The sequence below is a fragment of the Trichechus manatus genome, unplaced genomic scaffold, assembly GCF_000243295.1.
Source record: "Trichechus manatus latirostris isolate Lorelei unplaced genomic scaffold, TriManLat1.0 scaffold00059, whole genome shotgun sequence".
Lineage (NCBI taxonomy): Eukaryota > Metazoa > Chordata > Mammalia > Sirenia > Trichechidae > Trichechus > Trichechus manatus.
The window spans coordinates 941,533-958,685 of NW_004443995.1; the positions used below are offsets into that span (position 1 = coordinate 941,533).

The following is a 17,153-nucleotide window of genomic DNA, read 5'->3' on the forward strand; positions in this document are numbered from 1 at the left end:
TCTTGTTGTTGTTGTTGTTAACTGCCCTCAAGTTGACTGACTCCAACTCATGGTGACCTTATATATGGATTTGTATGTATGGGTTTGCCTATTAAATTCATATATACCTTATCTATGGATTTGCCTATTAAGAGCATTTCATATAAATGGATTTGTACAATATGTGGCCTTTTGTGTTTAGTTTATTTCACTTACCATAATGTTTTCAAGGTTCATTCACACTGTAGCATGAATCAGTAATTTAATATTTCATTATATTGAATATGCCACATTTTGTTTATGTAGATGGGCATTTGGGTTGTTTCTACCTATTGACTATTGTGAATAGTGCTGCTATGAACACGTGTATTCATGTATTTGAGTATCTGTTTTCAATTCTTTTAGGCATATACTTAGGAATAAAATTACTGGGGCATATGGTAAATCTGTTTAACTCTTTGAGAAATCACTGAACTGTTTTCCACAGTGGCAAAACCATTTTACATTCCCACCAGCAATGGAAGAGGGTTCCAATTTCTCCACATCCTTGTCAGTACTTATGCTCTTTTCCTTATTTTTTTAAAATTATAGCCATCCCAGTGGGGGTGAAGTGGTTTCTCATTGTGGTTTTGATTTGCATTTCTCTAGAGGCTAGTGATGTTGAGCATCTTTTCATGTGCTTATTAGCCATTTGTATATCTTCTTTGAAGAACTATCCAAGTCCTTTGCTAGGTTGTTGTGTTCTTTACATATTCTGGATATTACTTCCTTATCAGATATATGATTTGAAGATATTTTCTACCATTCTGTAAGTTGTCTTTCCACTTTCTTGATAATACCCTGTGATGTACAAGTTTTTAATTTTCATAAAGTCCTATTTCTTTTTTTCTCTTTGGTTGCTTGTTTTTGTTGTCACATATAAGAATCTATTGCCAAATCCAAATTCATGAAGATTTACACCTATGGTTTCTTCTAAGGGAAACCCTGGTAGCATAGTGGTTTACAGCTATGGCTGCTAACCAAAAGGTCCGCAGTTTGAATCCACCAGGCGCTCCTTGGAAACACTATGGGACAGTTCTACTCTGTCCTATAGGGTAGCTATTTGTTGGAATTGACTCGAAGGCAATAGGTTTTTTTTTCTTCAAAGAGTTTTATGACTTTAACTCTGATATTGAGGTCATTGATCCATTTTGAGTTAATTTTTGCATATGACAGACTCTTTGTGTAATCACAAAGTACCTTAGCCTTTTTGTGCCTGATTTTCCATATCTGTAAAATGCAGTTTAGTATTAAATGGTCAGGCCAAGCAATCTCTGTGGTCCTCTGTAACGCTGTGAATGTATTACAGCACTGGCTCTGGGACTCGCTCCCACTCACACCTCATCCCCAACCCACCCCACCAGTGGCCAGAGTAAAGCTGCAGGCTGCCTTGGCTGGCATAACACTCCTGGTTATAAGGGCATTTGTGTCCATGGTTCAGTTTAGTGGAATGGAGAAGGGATTTGTTGTTTGATACTACACAAGCCCTGATTTGGCATAATCAAGGTAGACTTCAAGATGTAGACAACAGAGATTATATGAGTCTAAAGACAGATTCGCATAAGGTTTTAATTTCAAATATATAAAACTATGTTCAGTAAAGGAAGCTTTGAAAGGCAAAAATCTTCAGGCTGTCATGCTCAAGAAACTGTGGCCTGCTTTATGTATTTCAAATTCAAAGACAAAAGAAGACAATATGCAAAATTGATTTTATTTGACTTGCTCGTATATCAAATATGAAATTAGTGGAGCTGACAGATCTGCGTTTGTATAAAGCTCTCTAAATAGATCACATTATAAAACAAAGACAGGTAAGCATTTCTTATATGCTTCTCATCTATATCAAAAGACTTTTATCATTTAATAACTTTGATATTGCTGGAAAACATTTCTAATATTTGACAGCAATATTATGAAATAGAAAATGGAAAAATAAGAAATACATCCATATTCTGAAAAAAAAAACTTTTTAAAATAATAAATCCATACTTATTCTCTTGTCCTTAGAATGAAACATATCTAACAGAGCAAAGATCAGAAATATCCGATATACACACAAGTCATCAAGTTAATTTATTTTGCAGGACTCAACTTTCTGTCAAGAAACAAGGGTGGATGACTTCTCTCATCCACCACTAAGAATTATTTGTGAGTCAAATATAAGGATTTGGCTAAAGTCTGTTGACACTTTCTTCATGTGTTTGATGTCCACCTTATTTGAGGGCCTGAGGAGCATGGCTAGTCCCCTGATAGGTCCCCTTGTCCCATCTTGCCCCAGGCTCCTATTCTTCCTCCATACTTCTGGGAGTTACCTTCCTGAACCGCAAATCTCCATTGCCTATTCATAAAGTCCAAACTTCTTGGTCTACACAACCCTTGCACCACCTACCCATTGCTTTCTTTTTCCAATCCATTTCTCTCACCACTCTTCCTCTGCTCTAGCCTCGAAACCACTTGCACTTTCCTGAATGTCCTCATGCAGTTTCATGCTTTCAGGCAACAAAGAGTACCTTACGCCTAAACGCCAGGCATGTTGTGGGCAGTTTTCATGCATTTGCTCATGCTGTGCCCACTGCCTAGAATGTCCTGCCTGTTATCTGTCCCCCTGGAAAACATATATTCATCTTTTGAGTCTCACTATATGGTCTCTGTAATTATGGCCTTTTGTAACCCACTTAAAACCAACCCCTTCTTTCTTCGCGCTTTCAAACAGCCCTATACAGACGTGAATTGCAGGAAGTCTTGCCCCTTCCATGTGTCTTCTATTATAGCCATGAGCTTTGAGGAAAGGGTCCATGTCTCATTCATCTTTTTATCCCCAACATCTACCTAATACGTGACACTTAAATTAACTCATCTTAGCCCCAGCTAGTCCTGATCTGACCTCTGTCTAAGGATAGCAAAAAAAAAAAAAAAAGCAACAAAAAGCTCCATCAGATACTATCTGATTATCACTATAGTTAGAATAATAGAAATTTAAAAATACATTTCAAGATCATAAGGATGAATCTTAACTGATGAGACCTTGAGAGATTTGTGAACTGCCTCAAGTTTTGAGACACCTTAGTGGCTCAGGGTTTCTTCCATAACCACAGTCAGAAATGTATGCTTCTCTTTTTACCTTGTTAAGCAACTAATCAAATTGAGTACAACAAAACAAAATCCCTCTTTTCCCTAAGAAGTTCAACAAACTCTAGCATTGCTGAACATTTGATAAATAAATCCTTTCTTCCAGCTCCCTCTTCCCGTAAGAGATGGAACACATCAGTGGATAAGATCTCCTCATACAATTTCCCTAGCCCCTTGGGCAGATTTAATTGCTTCTTCACCTGTATTCCCATAGCACTGTATACACTCTATAATAGGTAGTTTAAAAAATAATATTAATTCTAGACAGTGAAATGGTGACAGGGCAGGATCCAGCATGTAAGGAACAGTCAGTAAATGAATGACGAACTGAATCTTGCTTTAACATATCAAGTTAAGTCAAGACAGTTATGTTAATTCCAACCTTAAGAACATCCTTGGCATTTAATCAATATCTTTGAACTCAGATTTAACATGAGGCAGTGGTTTTTGCTGCCTGCAATACTGTCTGCAAAAAAGATGTTAATTATTTATGAGGACACCATATTTAAAACAATTTATTTAAACAATTGTTACAAGGGTAATATACAATAAGTGAAAAACCACTAACACAATAGTCTTGATAGTGGTTGGTTTTATGTATAAAGACTTAAGATTATTTTAAGTGGTTGGAATAAGCCCATAGACCACCTATATTCTATGGTGTTACCATTTAATCTTTTAAGTACTTAAAACATTTTAATAACTAAACATTTATATAAGCTAAATAATTAACCATTGAAAGTTAAATTATTAATAAACTCTAAATGAATTTGTTGTGGGTAAGTTGGTGGTGATGAAACCTCAATTATACGAAATCTGCTTTTTAAATCTATTTGGATTGGATCACTGACTGAGCACCCAGTCATCCTGTTTTGTGCTTCTTGATAGTTTATAAAGCAATTTTAATACCTGAAATGCAAGTCTAGCTTTTGGCTTAAGTTTTAGAATTTGGTAATTTTGCAAAATTACTTAGATGTTTGTTTTAACTCTGTAACATCTCAACTCTCACTCTATTACACTCTTCAGTGTAATCAATTTACATACCTGGGTGTACTAAGACATTAAAAAAATGATTTTAAATAGTTATTTCCTTCATTCCTACTTTTCTGGATTTTATACACTGCTGTTGTATCCTTCTTTTAGGGAAATAATCTATACTTACTTAGAAATGAATGAAAAACCTGACTAGGAAACAAATCTGAGGATCTAAAAAAATTACATAGTACATTAGTAAAAGCTTTAAAAGAGACAACATCCAATGACATACATGCAAGTTATACCAAAGATTCAAAGGCATAAAAAATGGATTTAACTTGCTTTGCCATTTACTTCTACAGATGTTCTATAATAACTGTACTAGTATCTTAATAGAGCAATCAAAGCAAACTTGACTCTCATCAGTCTGTGTCTGTAGATATCTGCATATTATTTTGCCACACACACACACCAAATATCCAAATTACTTTAATCCTGTATCTGTGTATCTCCCATAGTGATTTTAATGAACCACAGTGTCACATAAAAGGGAAAAAAATAATGTGGTGCTATAGTAGCTATTTCTGCAGGAAAACAGAAGATTTCTATAATTTCTGGCTGATGACTTCATCATTAAATCTTAACTTTGCCAATATTAGTTTAAAGTAATGCAAATAAAATATTCTTGGTTTATTGGGGATATGTATATTACATAATAAAAAGATTGTGATTTTTTTTTGTTGTTGTCAATCATCAAACATATTTTCATCTGAATAAAGGTTAAGTCTTTGAGTTTAATATAATCTTTTTCAATGAAACAGGATAAATTTACAATGAGGTTAGTGACCTAATCTGATAAGTCTTTCAAACTTCAAACAGAGCCTAACAGTGATTACAAGAGAGGAAAATAACACAGAGGGTCTCCTGTGGCCATCATCTTAGGGGCTAGTTTTCTTTCTTGTACTGCTGAATTCTACCACAAACCGTCACATTTCCAAGGCTTGGGAGGTGCTTTAAAACTGAACTCTCTGAGAAGATTCAGCAAGTCTTTTTTCTTGGGCTCACACAGCAAGCACTTTGCGTGATTCTTAATCACATTTTTATCCAGAACACAGTACTACAGGTCACATTTTTCTCAACAATGCTTATAGTGATTTGTACTCTATAAACATATTTACACAGAGAATACACACATTGACACGGGGGTGTGAAGTTAACCTGCCATCCATAAACAGAATGGAATGAAAATTGCAGGAAGGGTAGTATATGATGCTAGGCCCAGGCAGGCTATAGATGCCAATCCCAAGATTGCTGAAGCAAGAACACTTCTCTGATCACGAATAATTATCTTCACATTCTCACAAAACTGAAAAATAAAATTAAAGAATATTAGAGAAAGTGGCTAAACCTCAGAAGAATCACATATACCAAATAGTAAAGCACAGATTTCCCAGGTATATTCTGTCTAGCAGGAGAACTAGAATGTCCCCTATGACTTATAAAAGAAAGATGTTAGTAATACAGTCTCTTGATTCCACATGCCACAGTAGCCATTCTGATAAATTCTTTTATTGCTAAAATAACACCGCAGGCAACCAGGCTCATCATGGGCAGCTGCCTTTGTAAATACAGAACTTTTACCGAAGAGTATAGAGAATAATGTAACCACGTAGAAATTATTCAGGATTAAAGGTTAAAAACAGTATTTACCTGCTTCTCAATAGGAATGACAGATTCTAAAACTAGATGAGCAAAGAGGTCTCTAATCATGAGTAAAAGGAATAGAATTTAGTAGCAAATTTGATTCCTCCAATTCACCATTCTAAAATTTGTTGATTTCAACAAAAACTTTCTCAAAATCTAACAGCATAAAAAGTCTAATTTTGTTGTTATAGCACATTCACAGCCTTAATAAATTAAACAATTCATCATCAACTATGTGACACATAATTGGCCCCTGAAAATAAAGATAGACTAAATACGGTCCCTATCCCTAAGGGTACGGATTACACCTCAACATAAAGAAAACAAAAATCCTCACAACTGGACAAATAGGCAACATGATGATAAATGGAGAAAAGACTGAAGTTGTCAAGGATTTCATTTTACTTGGATACACAATCAACCCCCATGGAAGCAGCAATCAGGAAATCAAACAATTATTGCATTGGAGAAATCTGCCGCAGAAGATCTCTGTAAAGTGTTAAAAAGCAAAGATGTCACTTTGAGGACTAAGGTGTGCCTGACCCAAGCCATGGTGTTTTCATTAGCCTCATATGCATGTGAAAGCTGGACCATGAATAACAAAGATTAAAGAGAATTAATGCTTTTGAATTATGGTGTTGACGAAGAATATTGAGTATACCATGGACTACCAGAAGAACAAACAAATCTGTCTTGAAAGAAACACAGCCAGGAAGCTCTTTAGAAGGGAGGATGGCAAGACTTCGTCTCACATACTTTGGACATGTTATCAGGAGGGATCAGTCTCTGGAGAAGGACATCTTGCTTGGTAAAGCAGAGGGTCAGCGAAAAAGAGGAAGACCCTCAAGGAGATGGATTGACACAGTGGCTGCAACAATGGGCTCAAACTTGGCAAAGATTGTGAGGATGGCACAAGACTGGGCAGTGTTTTGTTCTGTTGTACACAGGGTCGTTACGAGTCGGAACCAATTCGAGGGCACCTAACAACAACAACCCCTTTGGAATGCATTCTTCTAATATGTGTAATTTTTTTCTTAGAAAAATACTTTTACTCAGAAGTTGATGGCCTATGTTTGAGTCCCGGCTCTATCTCTTATTCACTGTGTGATCTCAAGCAATTCACTTAACCTCTCCAGATTACCCTCTCCTCCTCTTCCGTAGGAACACCAAGGTTGTTCTGAGAATCAAATGAGATATTTTATGCAAAAGAACCCTATATTCTTCTACATGCTGTATAAATATGAAGTATTACAATATTATCATTACTGCTATATCCACCCACAATTATCCCTACCTCATCTCTGTCAGTACCAGAATTCAGCAATTAATGATTTAATTTTTATATGAGTTTTGCTAGTCATAGTTGTTATGAATTCCTTTATTAGACATAACATTGTATACGCTTTTAGTCTAAAAGAGTGGTTTATACGACTCATAGCGACCCTACAGGGCCAAGGAGCAGTTGGTAGATTTGAACGGCCGACTTTTTGGGTAGCAGTTGAGCTCTTTAACCACTATGCCACCAGGGCTCCACTGGACAGCTAGGTTTTAAAATTATTTTATTTTATTGTGTTTTAGGTGAAAGTTTACTGTGAGATTAGATTTTCATTCAAAAATTTTATACAAAAATTGTTTTGTGACATTGGTTGCAATCCCCGCAATGTGTCAGCACTCTCCCCTTTTCCCTTTCCACCCTGGGTTCTCCGTGTCCATCCCCTCAGTTTTCCTGTCCCTTCCTGCCTTCTCATCTTTGCTTTGGCGGGTGTTGCCCATTTGGTCTCCTATACTTAATGGAGCTAAGAAACATGTTCCTCACATGTGCTATTGTTTGTTTTATAGGTCTGTCTAATCTTTGCCTGAAAGGTGTGATGGCTCTTATTTCTCTAGGATATATACCTAGGAGTGGGATTGCTAGATCATATGGTATTTCTTCTAGTTTTTTAAGGAGGAGTTATATCGTTATCCATAGGGTTGTACCATTTTACATTCACAGCAGCAGTGCATAAGAGTTCCAATCTTCCCGCAACCTCTCCAACACTTTTGATTAGTGCCAGTAATGTTGGGGAGGGATGATATCTCCTTGTAGTTTTGATTTGCATTTCTCTAGTGGCTAAAGATTGCAAGCATTTCCTCATGTGTCTGTTAGCCACCTGAATGTCTTCTTTGGTGAAGTGTCTGTTCACATTCTTTGCCCATTTTTTAATTGGGTTACTTGTCTCTTTGTTGTTAAGGTGTTGAAGTATTCTACAGATTTTGGAGATCCAACCCTTGTTGGATATGACGTAGCCAAAACTATTTTCCCAGTCTGTGGCTTTTCTTTTTGGTGCAGTGGTTAAGAGCTACGGCTGCTAACCAAAAGGTCAGCAGTTCAAGTCTACCAGTTGCTCCTTGGAAACCCTATGAGGCAGTTCTACGCTGACCTATAGGGTTGCTATTAGACGGAATTGACTCAACAGCAACAGTTTTGGGGTTTTTTTGGTTTAGATTTTCTTTTTACTCTGTTGGTGAAGTCTTTGATAAGCATAAGTGTTTTATTTTTAGGCGCTCCCAGTTATCTAGTTTATCTTCTGGTGTTTGTGCAATGTTAGTTATGGTCTGTATTCTCTTTATGCCATGTATTGGGTCCCTAGTGTTGTCACTATTTTTTCTTCCATGATTTTTATTGTTTTAGGTTTTATATTTAGGTATTTGATCCATTTAGAGTTGGTATTTGTGTGTGGCATGAGGTATGGGTCCTGTTTCATTTTTTTACAGATGGACATCCAGTTTTGCCAGCACTATTTGTTAAAAAGACTGTCTTTTCCCCATTTAATGGACTTTGGTCCTTTGTCAAAGATCAGGTGACCACAGGTGGATAGATTTACGTCTGGGTTCTAGATTCTGTTCCATTGGTCTATGTGTCTGTTGTTGTACCAGTACCAGGCTGTTCTGACTACCTTGGCATATAGTAGGCTCTGAGATCAGGCAGTGTGAGGCCTCCTACTTTGTTCTTTGTCTTTAATAATGCTTTGCTTACCCAGGGCCTCTTTCCTCTCCATAAAAGTTGGTGATTAGTTTTCCTGTCTTGTTAAGGAATGCTGTTGGTATTTGGATCACGATTGCATTATATTTGTAGATTGCTTTGGGTAGGATTGACATTTTCACAATTTTGAGTCTTCCTATCCATGAGCATGTTATGTTTTTACATTTATGTAGGTCTCTTTGGTTTCTTGCAATAATGTTTTGTGGTTTTCTTTTATGTCCCTGGTTAGATTGATTCCTAAGTATTTTATCTTTTTAGGGGCTATTATAAATGGTATTGATTTGGTGATTTCCTCTTCGAAGTTCTCTTTGTTGGTGTATTGGAATCTAACTGATTTTTGTATGCTGATCTTGTATCCTGCTACTCTACTGAATCTATTAGTTCCAGTAATTTTCCTATGGAATCTTCGCAGCTCTCTATGTAAAATATTGTATCATCTGCAAATAGGGATGGTTTTACTTTTCCTTTCCAATTTAGATGCCCTTTATTTCTTTTTCTTGTCTTATTGCTCTAGCTAGGACTTCCAGGACAATGTTAAATGGGAGTGGTGATAAAAGGCATCCTTGTCTTGTTCCCTTTCTCAAGGGGAATGCTTTCAGTTTCTCTCCATTGGGAATGATGTTGGCTGTGGCTTTGTATATTTGGGTTTTAAAATTCTTAATAGATAGAATGAATGAGTCCAATATATTTTAACACACTATTTTGACCCACCCCAAAAAAAGCCCATTGCCGCCAAGTCGACTCCAACTCACAGCAACCCTATAGGACAGAGTAGAACTGCCCCACTGGTTTCTAAGGCTATAATCTTTACAGAAGCAGACTGGCATCTTTCTCCCACGGAGTGCTGGTGAGTTTGAACTGCTGACCTTTCTGTTAGCAGCCGAATGGTTAACCAGTGCACCACCAAGGCTCACTATCTTGACAGTAAGGTTAAATACATAAACAAATGTGAACCATCCTGTTAGTTCTCCAGATGTTGGCCTACTGATATATCAAATATAAAATGATTTGCCTTTTCTCACTAAACAAGGAAGTAAGTGGTGAGTATCAAACTGAATGAAGTTTTCAGGACAGTGAGGAAAGAGCCTGGCAAACAATGGGAGATATACATTTTGGTAAATGAGTAAGCTGACTTGATACAGTTACGCTTGTTTTCTATTCTTCCCAATAATTTTTAATTAAAGCAAATAGTCATTGTGGACTTTCTTCCCCCAAGAGCAGATTTTCTCAAGAGGAACCTTTTTTCAAATGTCCTGTTCTTGTTCACTAGGCCGTCATTCCAGGAGGCATTTCTGGTGGTGCTCAACAGTAGGGGGGATGTTTTGCATGTCTAGGAGGTGCTAAGCTGCCTGTAGAAGCACTTTAGAGAGCAATGAATCCTGATAGAACAAGGGGCTATTTGCATTCATTTTTGGCAATGAAAAGCAAAATTAGCAAGGTAAAAAATATATAGTAGAAAGACCATAAGGATTTGTAATAGTTACTATTTAAAAGGATTTATAGTTCACAAAATAATGACAGATTGTCAGCGGCAATATAAAAATCAATTTTATAGTTTGTAAACTTGTAAAAAAGAGAATTAACACAAAGAAGTAAAAGGTAAAATTTCTGGTTCATTTTCAAATTAATTGTAGTGGTTTCCTGAGGGAAATTATTTTTGAGTTTTTACAAACTCAAATGTAAGCTTAAGAGACAACTTTGTAATGCTTATGTTAAGTAGGTAATACTTGTATGGATGGCGAATTCAACAATTAGACCCTGAATCAAATAATTGCTTATGTTTCTGAAGAGTATAAACCAGAACTCCTTCAGTATTAATGACCTACTTTTCTCAGCCATGCTCAAAAAATTGTTCTTAGAATTGGAAAAATTGGGATGGGGTTCTCCACCCCCACCTGGGAAATCTACTCTGTGACCAAATCGTTTGTTAGTCCATTCAAAGTGAAGACAAAAACCTTAGTTTCACAGGAGGTGCTATGCAGCAACTGCAATGAAAACACTTCTCTACTTTTGCAAAACCTGACCAAGTTTCAAAGATGAAAAGCTATGCCAATTGGTTATTTATGCAGATGAAATATTTTATTACATTTAAAAAAGTACTTGTAACTGTTTTTCTGTACAAATATATAATACAGTGCTGTATGTGTTCCATAAAAGGGCAACTCCTAAGTACCGGATAGAAAGACTATTTTTCCTTAGAGCCATGATTTGCTTGGTTCCTAAGTAAATCTGACCTGTTTCCTTTTGTACACTTCTGGAGTCAGTGTTTGTGAATGTGGTGAAGTCCATTTTTAAACAGGCCCCAATCATTGCACAGTGCTCTAACTGTATTTTTATTTTACTTGGAAAAGATGCCAGACTCTTCCTAGATTGAGTCTGTTGTGGCTCTGTAAAACCTATAAGGAGTTTCATATACTGGTGTGTAAAAAGCATACTACCTCCATGCTCCGCCACAGATGAGAGAGATGAATTTTCTTATGTGGGTGAAAAAATAATCAAGATGTGGAGCAATTAAAAACTGGTAACTTGGACTCAGATTCTTTTGGCTGGAAAAAAAAATCTAAACATGGAGACTAACACTAAAAGCTCATTATGTGATTACCCAGATTTCTATTATGAAGAATGAACACTAATGATACTTCTTAACAACTGCAGTGAAGGCTGAGAAAGCTTCCAATTAAAATGCTAACTATTTTTAAAAGTGATTTCAAAGGAAATAAATATCTATTTTCTTTGGATTTGTGGCTAATTGAATGATCTTAAATTCTAATACTGTCTTTTCAAAGTACCCATAAAATTTACCTTCCAACAGTTAATAGCTCTTCCTGAAAGTCAATTGTTTTGATCTCTAAGGAACCCAGCAACTATCTAACCACTTGTGGAGCTAATGGGTAAAGGATATAACAATGAGCAACAATCTAGACGGGGATTAAAACCAACACAAAAAGAATTCAGAATACCTGGGAAAATCAGTAACATCTTAATGGGAATTTTGATAGTGTTTATATTAAGCAAAAAGAATTCACTCCATGTAGTTTACAGAGGGAGAAAACCGCATGCTTCCTTATTCTAAAAGCACAGCAATTTGTACATAGTGTTATGGATTAAATATAAACGCTGGACATCTTCCTCCCAATTGTAATTTTTGGAAAAAGTTGCAAGCACACAGGACAGAATTCCTGTGACTCCTAATCACCTTCCCTTTGTCATTTGAACTACGTTGTGCGTAGACACCCAGATGACTTCCGCAGCAATAACTGGGCAGCTCTCTGGAGTCACTGGGAGCGGTACTGCATTGCCACACCCTTCAGCTGCACTTCCAGGTATACTGCAAGGCACATTGCCATTTATTGATTTTTGGATCTCCCTTAGCACCAGACCTTTCGTTACTTAATCTAGAACTTTAAGAATGGTGTGGAAGTAATGGGGGAGGTGGTCAGGAAGAAGATCCCTGGTTGGGGGGAAGGGGTTGGGAGAGAGGTGTCCCCAGCCAGCCCATCTTCCCAGCGAGTCACGTGCGGTACCTTGTCGGCCTGGGGGCTGATCCGCGTGCCGTATCTGCAGTAGGTCACGAAGTGCTCGCAGTTGTTCCACAGCATACTGTAGGTGGTCATGCCCAGCAGCTTCTCCGCTCTCCGCGCCACCTCCTCGTTGACCAGCGCCTTCTTCTGGAGGGACTTGTCCAGGTGGTTGACCAGGATGTTGGCTCCGTAGGCGAAGTCCTCCACCGTGTCCACGCGGATGCTGGCCACCTTACTAATCACGCCCAAAATGAGACGCTTGTTGGATACCACCTTCTGCGTGAGCCCCTGGTTGTCGGTCAGTGCCAACAGGATGTCGGGCATCACGTGGGCGACACGGTTGTCACCCAAGTAGATACCATAGTGGGTCAGGTGGACCCGGGGCACCTCCAGCACGTCTCCGCGGAGAAAAGAGTTAATCTCATAAAAACTGCTCTTTGCTTTGTCAACGGGAGGGCCCACACTGAAGAGCTTGAGGTTGGAGATGAGAAGTAGCTTCTCCAGCAGAAGGGACACTACCTCCAGCATTGGGTTCTTCATCCTGCAAGGAAGAGGGACTCTTAGGGGGTCGCCGCCGCGCCGACACGGGCCAGGTCCGGCACGGTGAGCTCGCCAGACAGGGCGCTGAGCCGCCGCTCTCCAGCAGCTGGCGGCCCAGCGCCGTGGGGGACGGCGACAGCCGAGGAGGGAGGGAGAGAAAGAAGGGAGAAGTTTGGTGACTGGCTCAGCCGCGCCGCGCTGGGGACGGAGGAGGAGGAGAACCTGGCGGCGGCCGACAGCGTGGACAGTGGCACCAGCGCTCCGAGAAGCCCGGGGAGGAGCGCACCTGGATACCAGGCGGAAGCGCAGGGGCCACACGCGAGGCTCTGGGCGCCGCCTTCGCTGCGGCCTTTTATCACCGTCAAGGAGGCGGAGCCGAATGCCGTCACAGACACGGAGAGCGCGCTGATTGGGCGAGGGGGCGAGCGCCGCGAAGCGCGGGGTGCGGGACTGTGAACTCTTTGGAAGGCGGCTGGCCGCCTCCCGCTCTCGGGTTCTGCATGGTGACTCCTTCCTGCCGCTGGCTCCTGCTTGCACTCCAGATCCAAGCACTAAAGACTGATTTATAAGTCTAAGGGAGTCGAGGCTAAAGGTGTGGGCGCGCAAAATGTCCTGCACCTGCCTGGACGGGGAGCTCTCCCGGCACTTTGGTATCATTTTCGGGGAAAGGTTCCCTAAGGCGAGATTTCTGACTTGGAGCTCGAGACCTTGCCTTACTAAAATGTTTGCATTTACTTTGCGAAATGTGCGCTTCTCGGGAGCCTGCGGATTCCCTCGTAAGCTCCTTAGAGCCGGAGCTCCGCACACCACGGATGCCCCTCCCCTTTAAATGCCAAGAATCCCGCTTTCCTTCTGCCGGCGCGCGGGAGGGATCGCGCCCTGCGGACAGGGTCCGGCGCGCCTTTGATGGAACCCTAGGCTCCTCCGCGCTCTGAGGCACCAGTGGCCGTTGGGCGCGCGGCCACCAACGGTCAGCATGAAAAACGGCGAAGCCCCCAACGGCCGCCTGGAAAGCAAGATTAATGTCGTTTGTCTGGCTTCAGGGTCTTATTAAACCAGCCCCGGTTCACCCAGTGAAACTTTGCCTCTTTCTTTTAAATCGCAGCCGCCCAGAGATTGCCAAGGCAGGCAGGGCACTAGGATACGGCTGGAGGCCGGCGCCGCGCACACCAGGACTCCCACGCTTAGCTCCTTCTAAGCTCCCGTAGCGCGACCCAGGTGCATCCGCGAGAGTTGTACCGGGAGCAGCCTGGTGGGGAAGCTGCTGACGCGTCGGTCCCGCCAGGCTCGGCACGCGGTCTCCCAACTCTAGCTCCGCGGTTGGTGCTAATGCGTTATGTAAATGGATAAATTCCGCGAACAAAGACTACAATGGAAAGCCTCGGTCGGCTCCACAAAGACGCCCAGTCCGGGGCTAATAGGTTTCATCAGAAAGCAGATTCTCCACTCACCGGGGGAAGGGGCTCGCTGCGGATGATGGATGAAGGCACATTCATTTTACCTGGAAGATGAAGGCGACCGTGGAGACTAAGCGGGGCGGGCCCTGACTCCCCATTATCCTCGGAGGCTGGCCTTTGATCACACCCCCGGTCTGCCATCAGAGCTCTGTCCCCGTCGGCCCGCTTGCCGGTGACTTTTGTTCATTTCACAAACTATGCCAAATCACATTATAGTCTCAGCAAAGAGAAAGAAAACTCTATTTCTCACAAACGAGTCCAAAGAGGAAAGGGAAGAAGGGGAGACGTGGAAATTTTTAAAAAGTTGATTTCCACACTCTCGCCCCAATTTTGAGCTAGGGCACATGTTAGCTTGCAACGGTTTACCTGCTCAGCACGCTGCTTTACAATCTGTAGGAGTCTGGAAAGAAAAGTTTAAAAGTCTTATCCAGACCTCGGCGTGTATATGTTAGCCGCAGACCCGCAGGCGGTGGACGCGCTGGTCTCGTCCAGTTTGGGAAAGCGCGGATTCCAGAGTCTCAAGTGTCACTGGCCAAATGGCAAAGGGAGTTCAAAGAGGACTTGACAATTAGCGATTTCCGTCTCTGGTGGCCACAAACGCGGCTTATAACGCCGACGACTGTCTCTACCCGGGGAAATTGGGAGGGAAATAAAGTAAAGAGCCCTCCGAAGAGGGCTTTTTTAGAACGAAAATATTGAAGAAATCACCCCTAAACCCTCAATAGCCGCATCCTCGCGCCGTTTAGGGAGAGGCAGGCAATGCCAAGCTGATAATGTATTTTGTTTTTCTTTCTCTCTCGGTGGGGTTAATTTTCGTGTTCATTTTCTTCGGAGAAAGAGTCACTTAAAAAAGATGAGACCGGTACGAGACGGGCATGAATTGGCCTGGGCTGCTCAACATGTAGACATTCGGCTGCCTTTGGAAATGAACGCGGGGTAGGAGGGCGCATAGTTTCTTGAAGGTTTTTTGTTAATTTTGCCTCTGCTAACTCTCTATTTTTAAGTCAGAATTCTGTGCCATTAAGTAAACGTCTTTTTTCTCAGTGGGACTGCCCGAAAGCAGCCCTCTCCCCCTTGTCCCCCCCGCCCCCGCCAGGGGTTTGGCTTCGGGCAACCCGAGGAATGCAGGGGAGTCTTCAAGTTGCTTTCTGAAGTCTTCCAAAGAAAACCTTAATACGGAAAGGATCAGGGACGATTAGGCCTCTTTTCAACTGAGAAAATGAGCTCTTGTTGGCTGGGCTCATTCCCTTCCCCTCCGCTTTTTATAAACAATAATTGTAACCTTACTTTGCAGAAGGCACGTTCCCCTCCCATGTTCTCAAAGTTGCATGCATTTCTTTGGCCCAGTGGTCAATTTTTGATGGTTCCCTAGACGACTGACTTCACAAAATACACGCTAATAGGCTCACACTTCCCCTAATATTTTCCTTCTCCGCATCAATTTTAGCTATACAAAGAGAAGACGATCGCAGTTACTAGGTCAAAAAGCACAACGGAAATCTAACACTAGAAAGTTCTCCTAAACCAGAACGGTCATTTGGAGAAAAAAGAATCCCCCCTGGGTTGCCTGACAAATCTCTCATTTCCCACATCATGTGAAAGGCAGCTACAGTCAATAATAAGGTTCGCTGTACAGATGCTGTACAGGTCTGGCAGGGCGATTCCAGGGCTTTCCTCGAGAACATACAGACTGCGCTGAGCCGTCCACTATGTTTGACCACTGCTTTCTCACCTGCAGAAGGGCAAACCACAGCGACAGTGTCCCCACCTGCAGATGAGGCCAGGTCCATCTCTCCCAACTGTACAAGACAAGACCCTATCGCATCTCAGTGCAAAGGAAGCTGAAATAAAATTAGGGCCAAACTGCAGAGAAACCGGCAGAGCCCACTTACCAACCGGCCTAACCTAAAGCCGGCAGCCTCACCCCAGGTCCCAGAAGAAAGAGTTCTCACTCTCAGGAAATGAGATAGGGATGATGCTTAGAGTCCCGCAGATGCCTACAGCTCTGTAAGGCTATGTGGATTTCCCACCTTCAGGCCTCTTAACTCAGGAGCCTCTCTCTTCCTCAGAGATGTGTTTGGAATAGAGGATATGATCACAATATTAATAATAATAATAGCTGATGTTTATTGCATCTTTCTATGTGCTAGGCAGGGGCCCTGGTGGAATAGCAGTTAAGCCCTGGTAACCAAAAGGTCAGCAGTTCAAATCCACTAGCTGCTCCTTGGAAACCCTATGGGGCAATTCTACTCTGTCCTATAGGGTCCCTGTGAGTTGGAATCCACTGGGCAGCACCTAACAACAACAATGTGGTAGGCACTAACTAAGCATTTTCTGATTTAAACCTCACAACAACCCTGTGAAGTATCATCTCCATTTTACACAGGAAGAAAATGAGGCTTACAACTTTGCCTAGGTCACCTTGCTAGTGTGTGTGTAGATCAAGACTCAGTCCCAGTTCTCTTTGCCTCCTTGTCCTTAGCATCACTGGAGAAGGCCTTATCTTCCATCGCTCCATCCCCCCTCCATTTATTGAGTGACTGCTATATGCCAGATGCTGTGCCCAGCCCTGAAAGGTCAATAAAATATCTCATATTAAATTGAGACCTCACATCCTTTCTTTGTGATTCTGACGTCATTTCCCTGATTTTCTAGTGACCTAGGGTTCAATTTCTTTTTGCTGTTGTTTTTTAACCAAAACTTATGCTTTATTTTTTTTTATTGTACTTTAGATGAAGGTTTACAGAGCAAACTAGTTTCTCATTAAACAATCAGTACACATATTGT

At 41.1% G+C, this 17,153-nt stretch overlaps 1 protein-coding gene across 1 annotated transcript; it reads right to left on the reverse strand.

Annotated features, from left to right (window-relative positions):
- Positions 1-1,676: 1,676 nt before the first annotated feature.
- LRAT (lecithin retinol acyltransferase) lies at positions 1,677-12,913 on the reverse strand. Its single transcript, XM_004378804.2, has 2 exons — positions 12,373-12,913; positions 1,677-5,488 (listed from the first exon to the last, which is right to left on the reverse strand). The coding sequence occupies exons 1-2, from the start codon at positions 12,907-12,909 to the stop codon at positions 5,336-5,338; spliced, it is 690 nt and encodes a 229-aa protein (XP_004378861.1). The 5' UTR covers positions 12,910-12,913; the 3' UTR covers positions 1,677-5,335.
- Between the last annotated feature and the right edge of the window lie 4,240 nt (positions 12,914-17,153).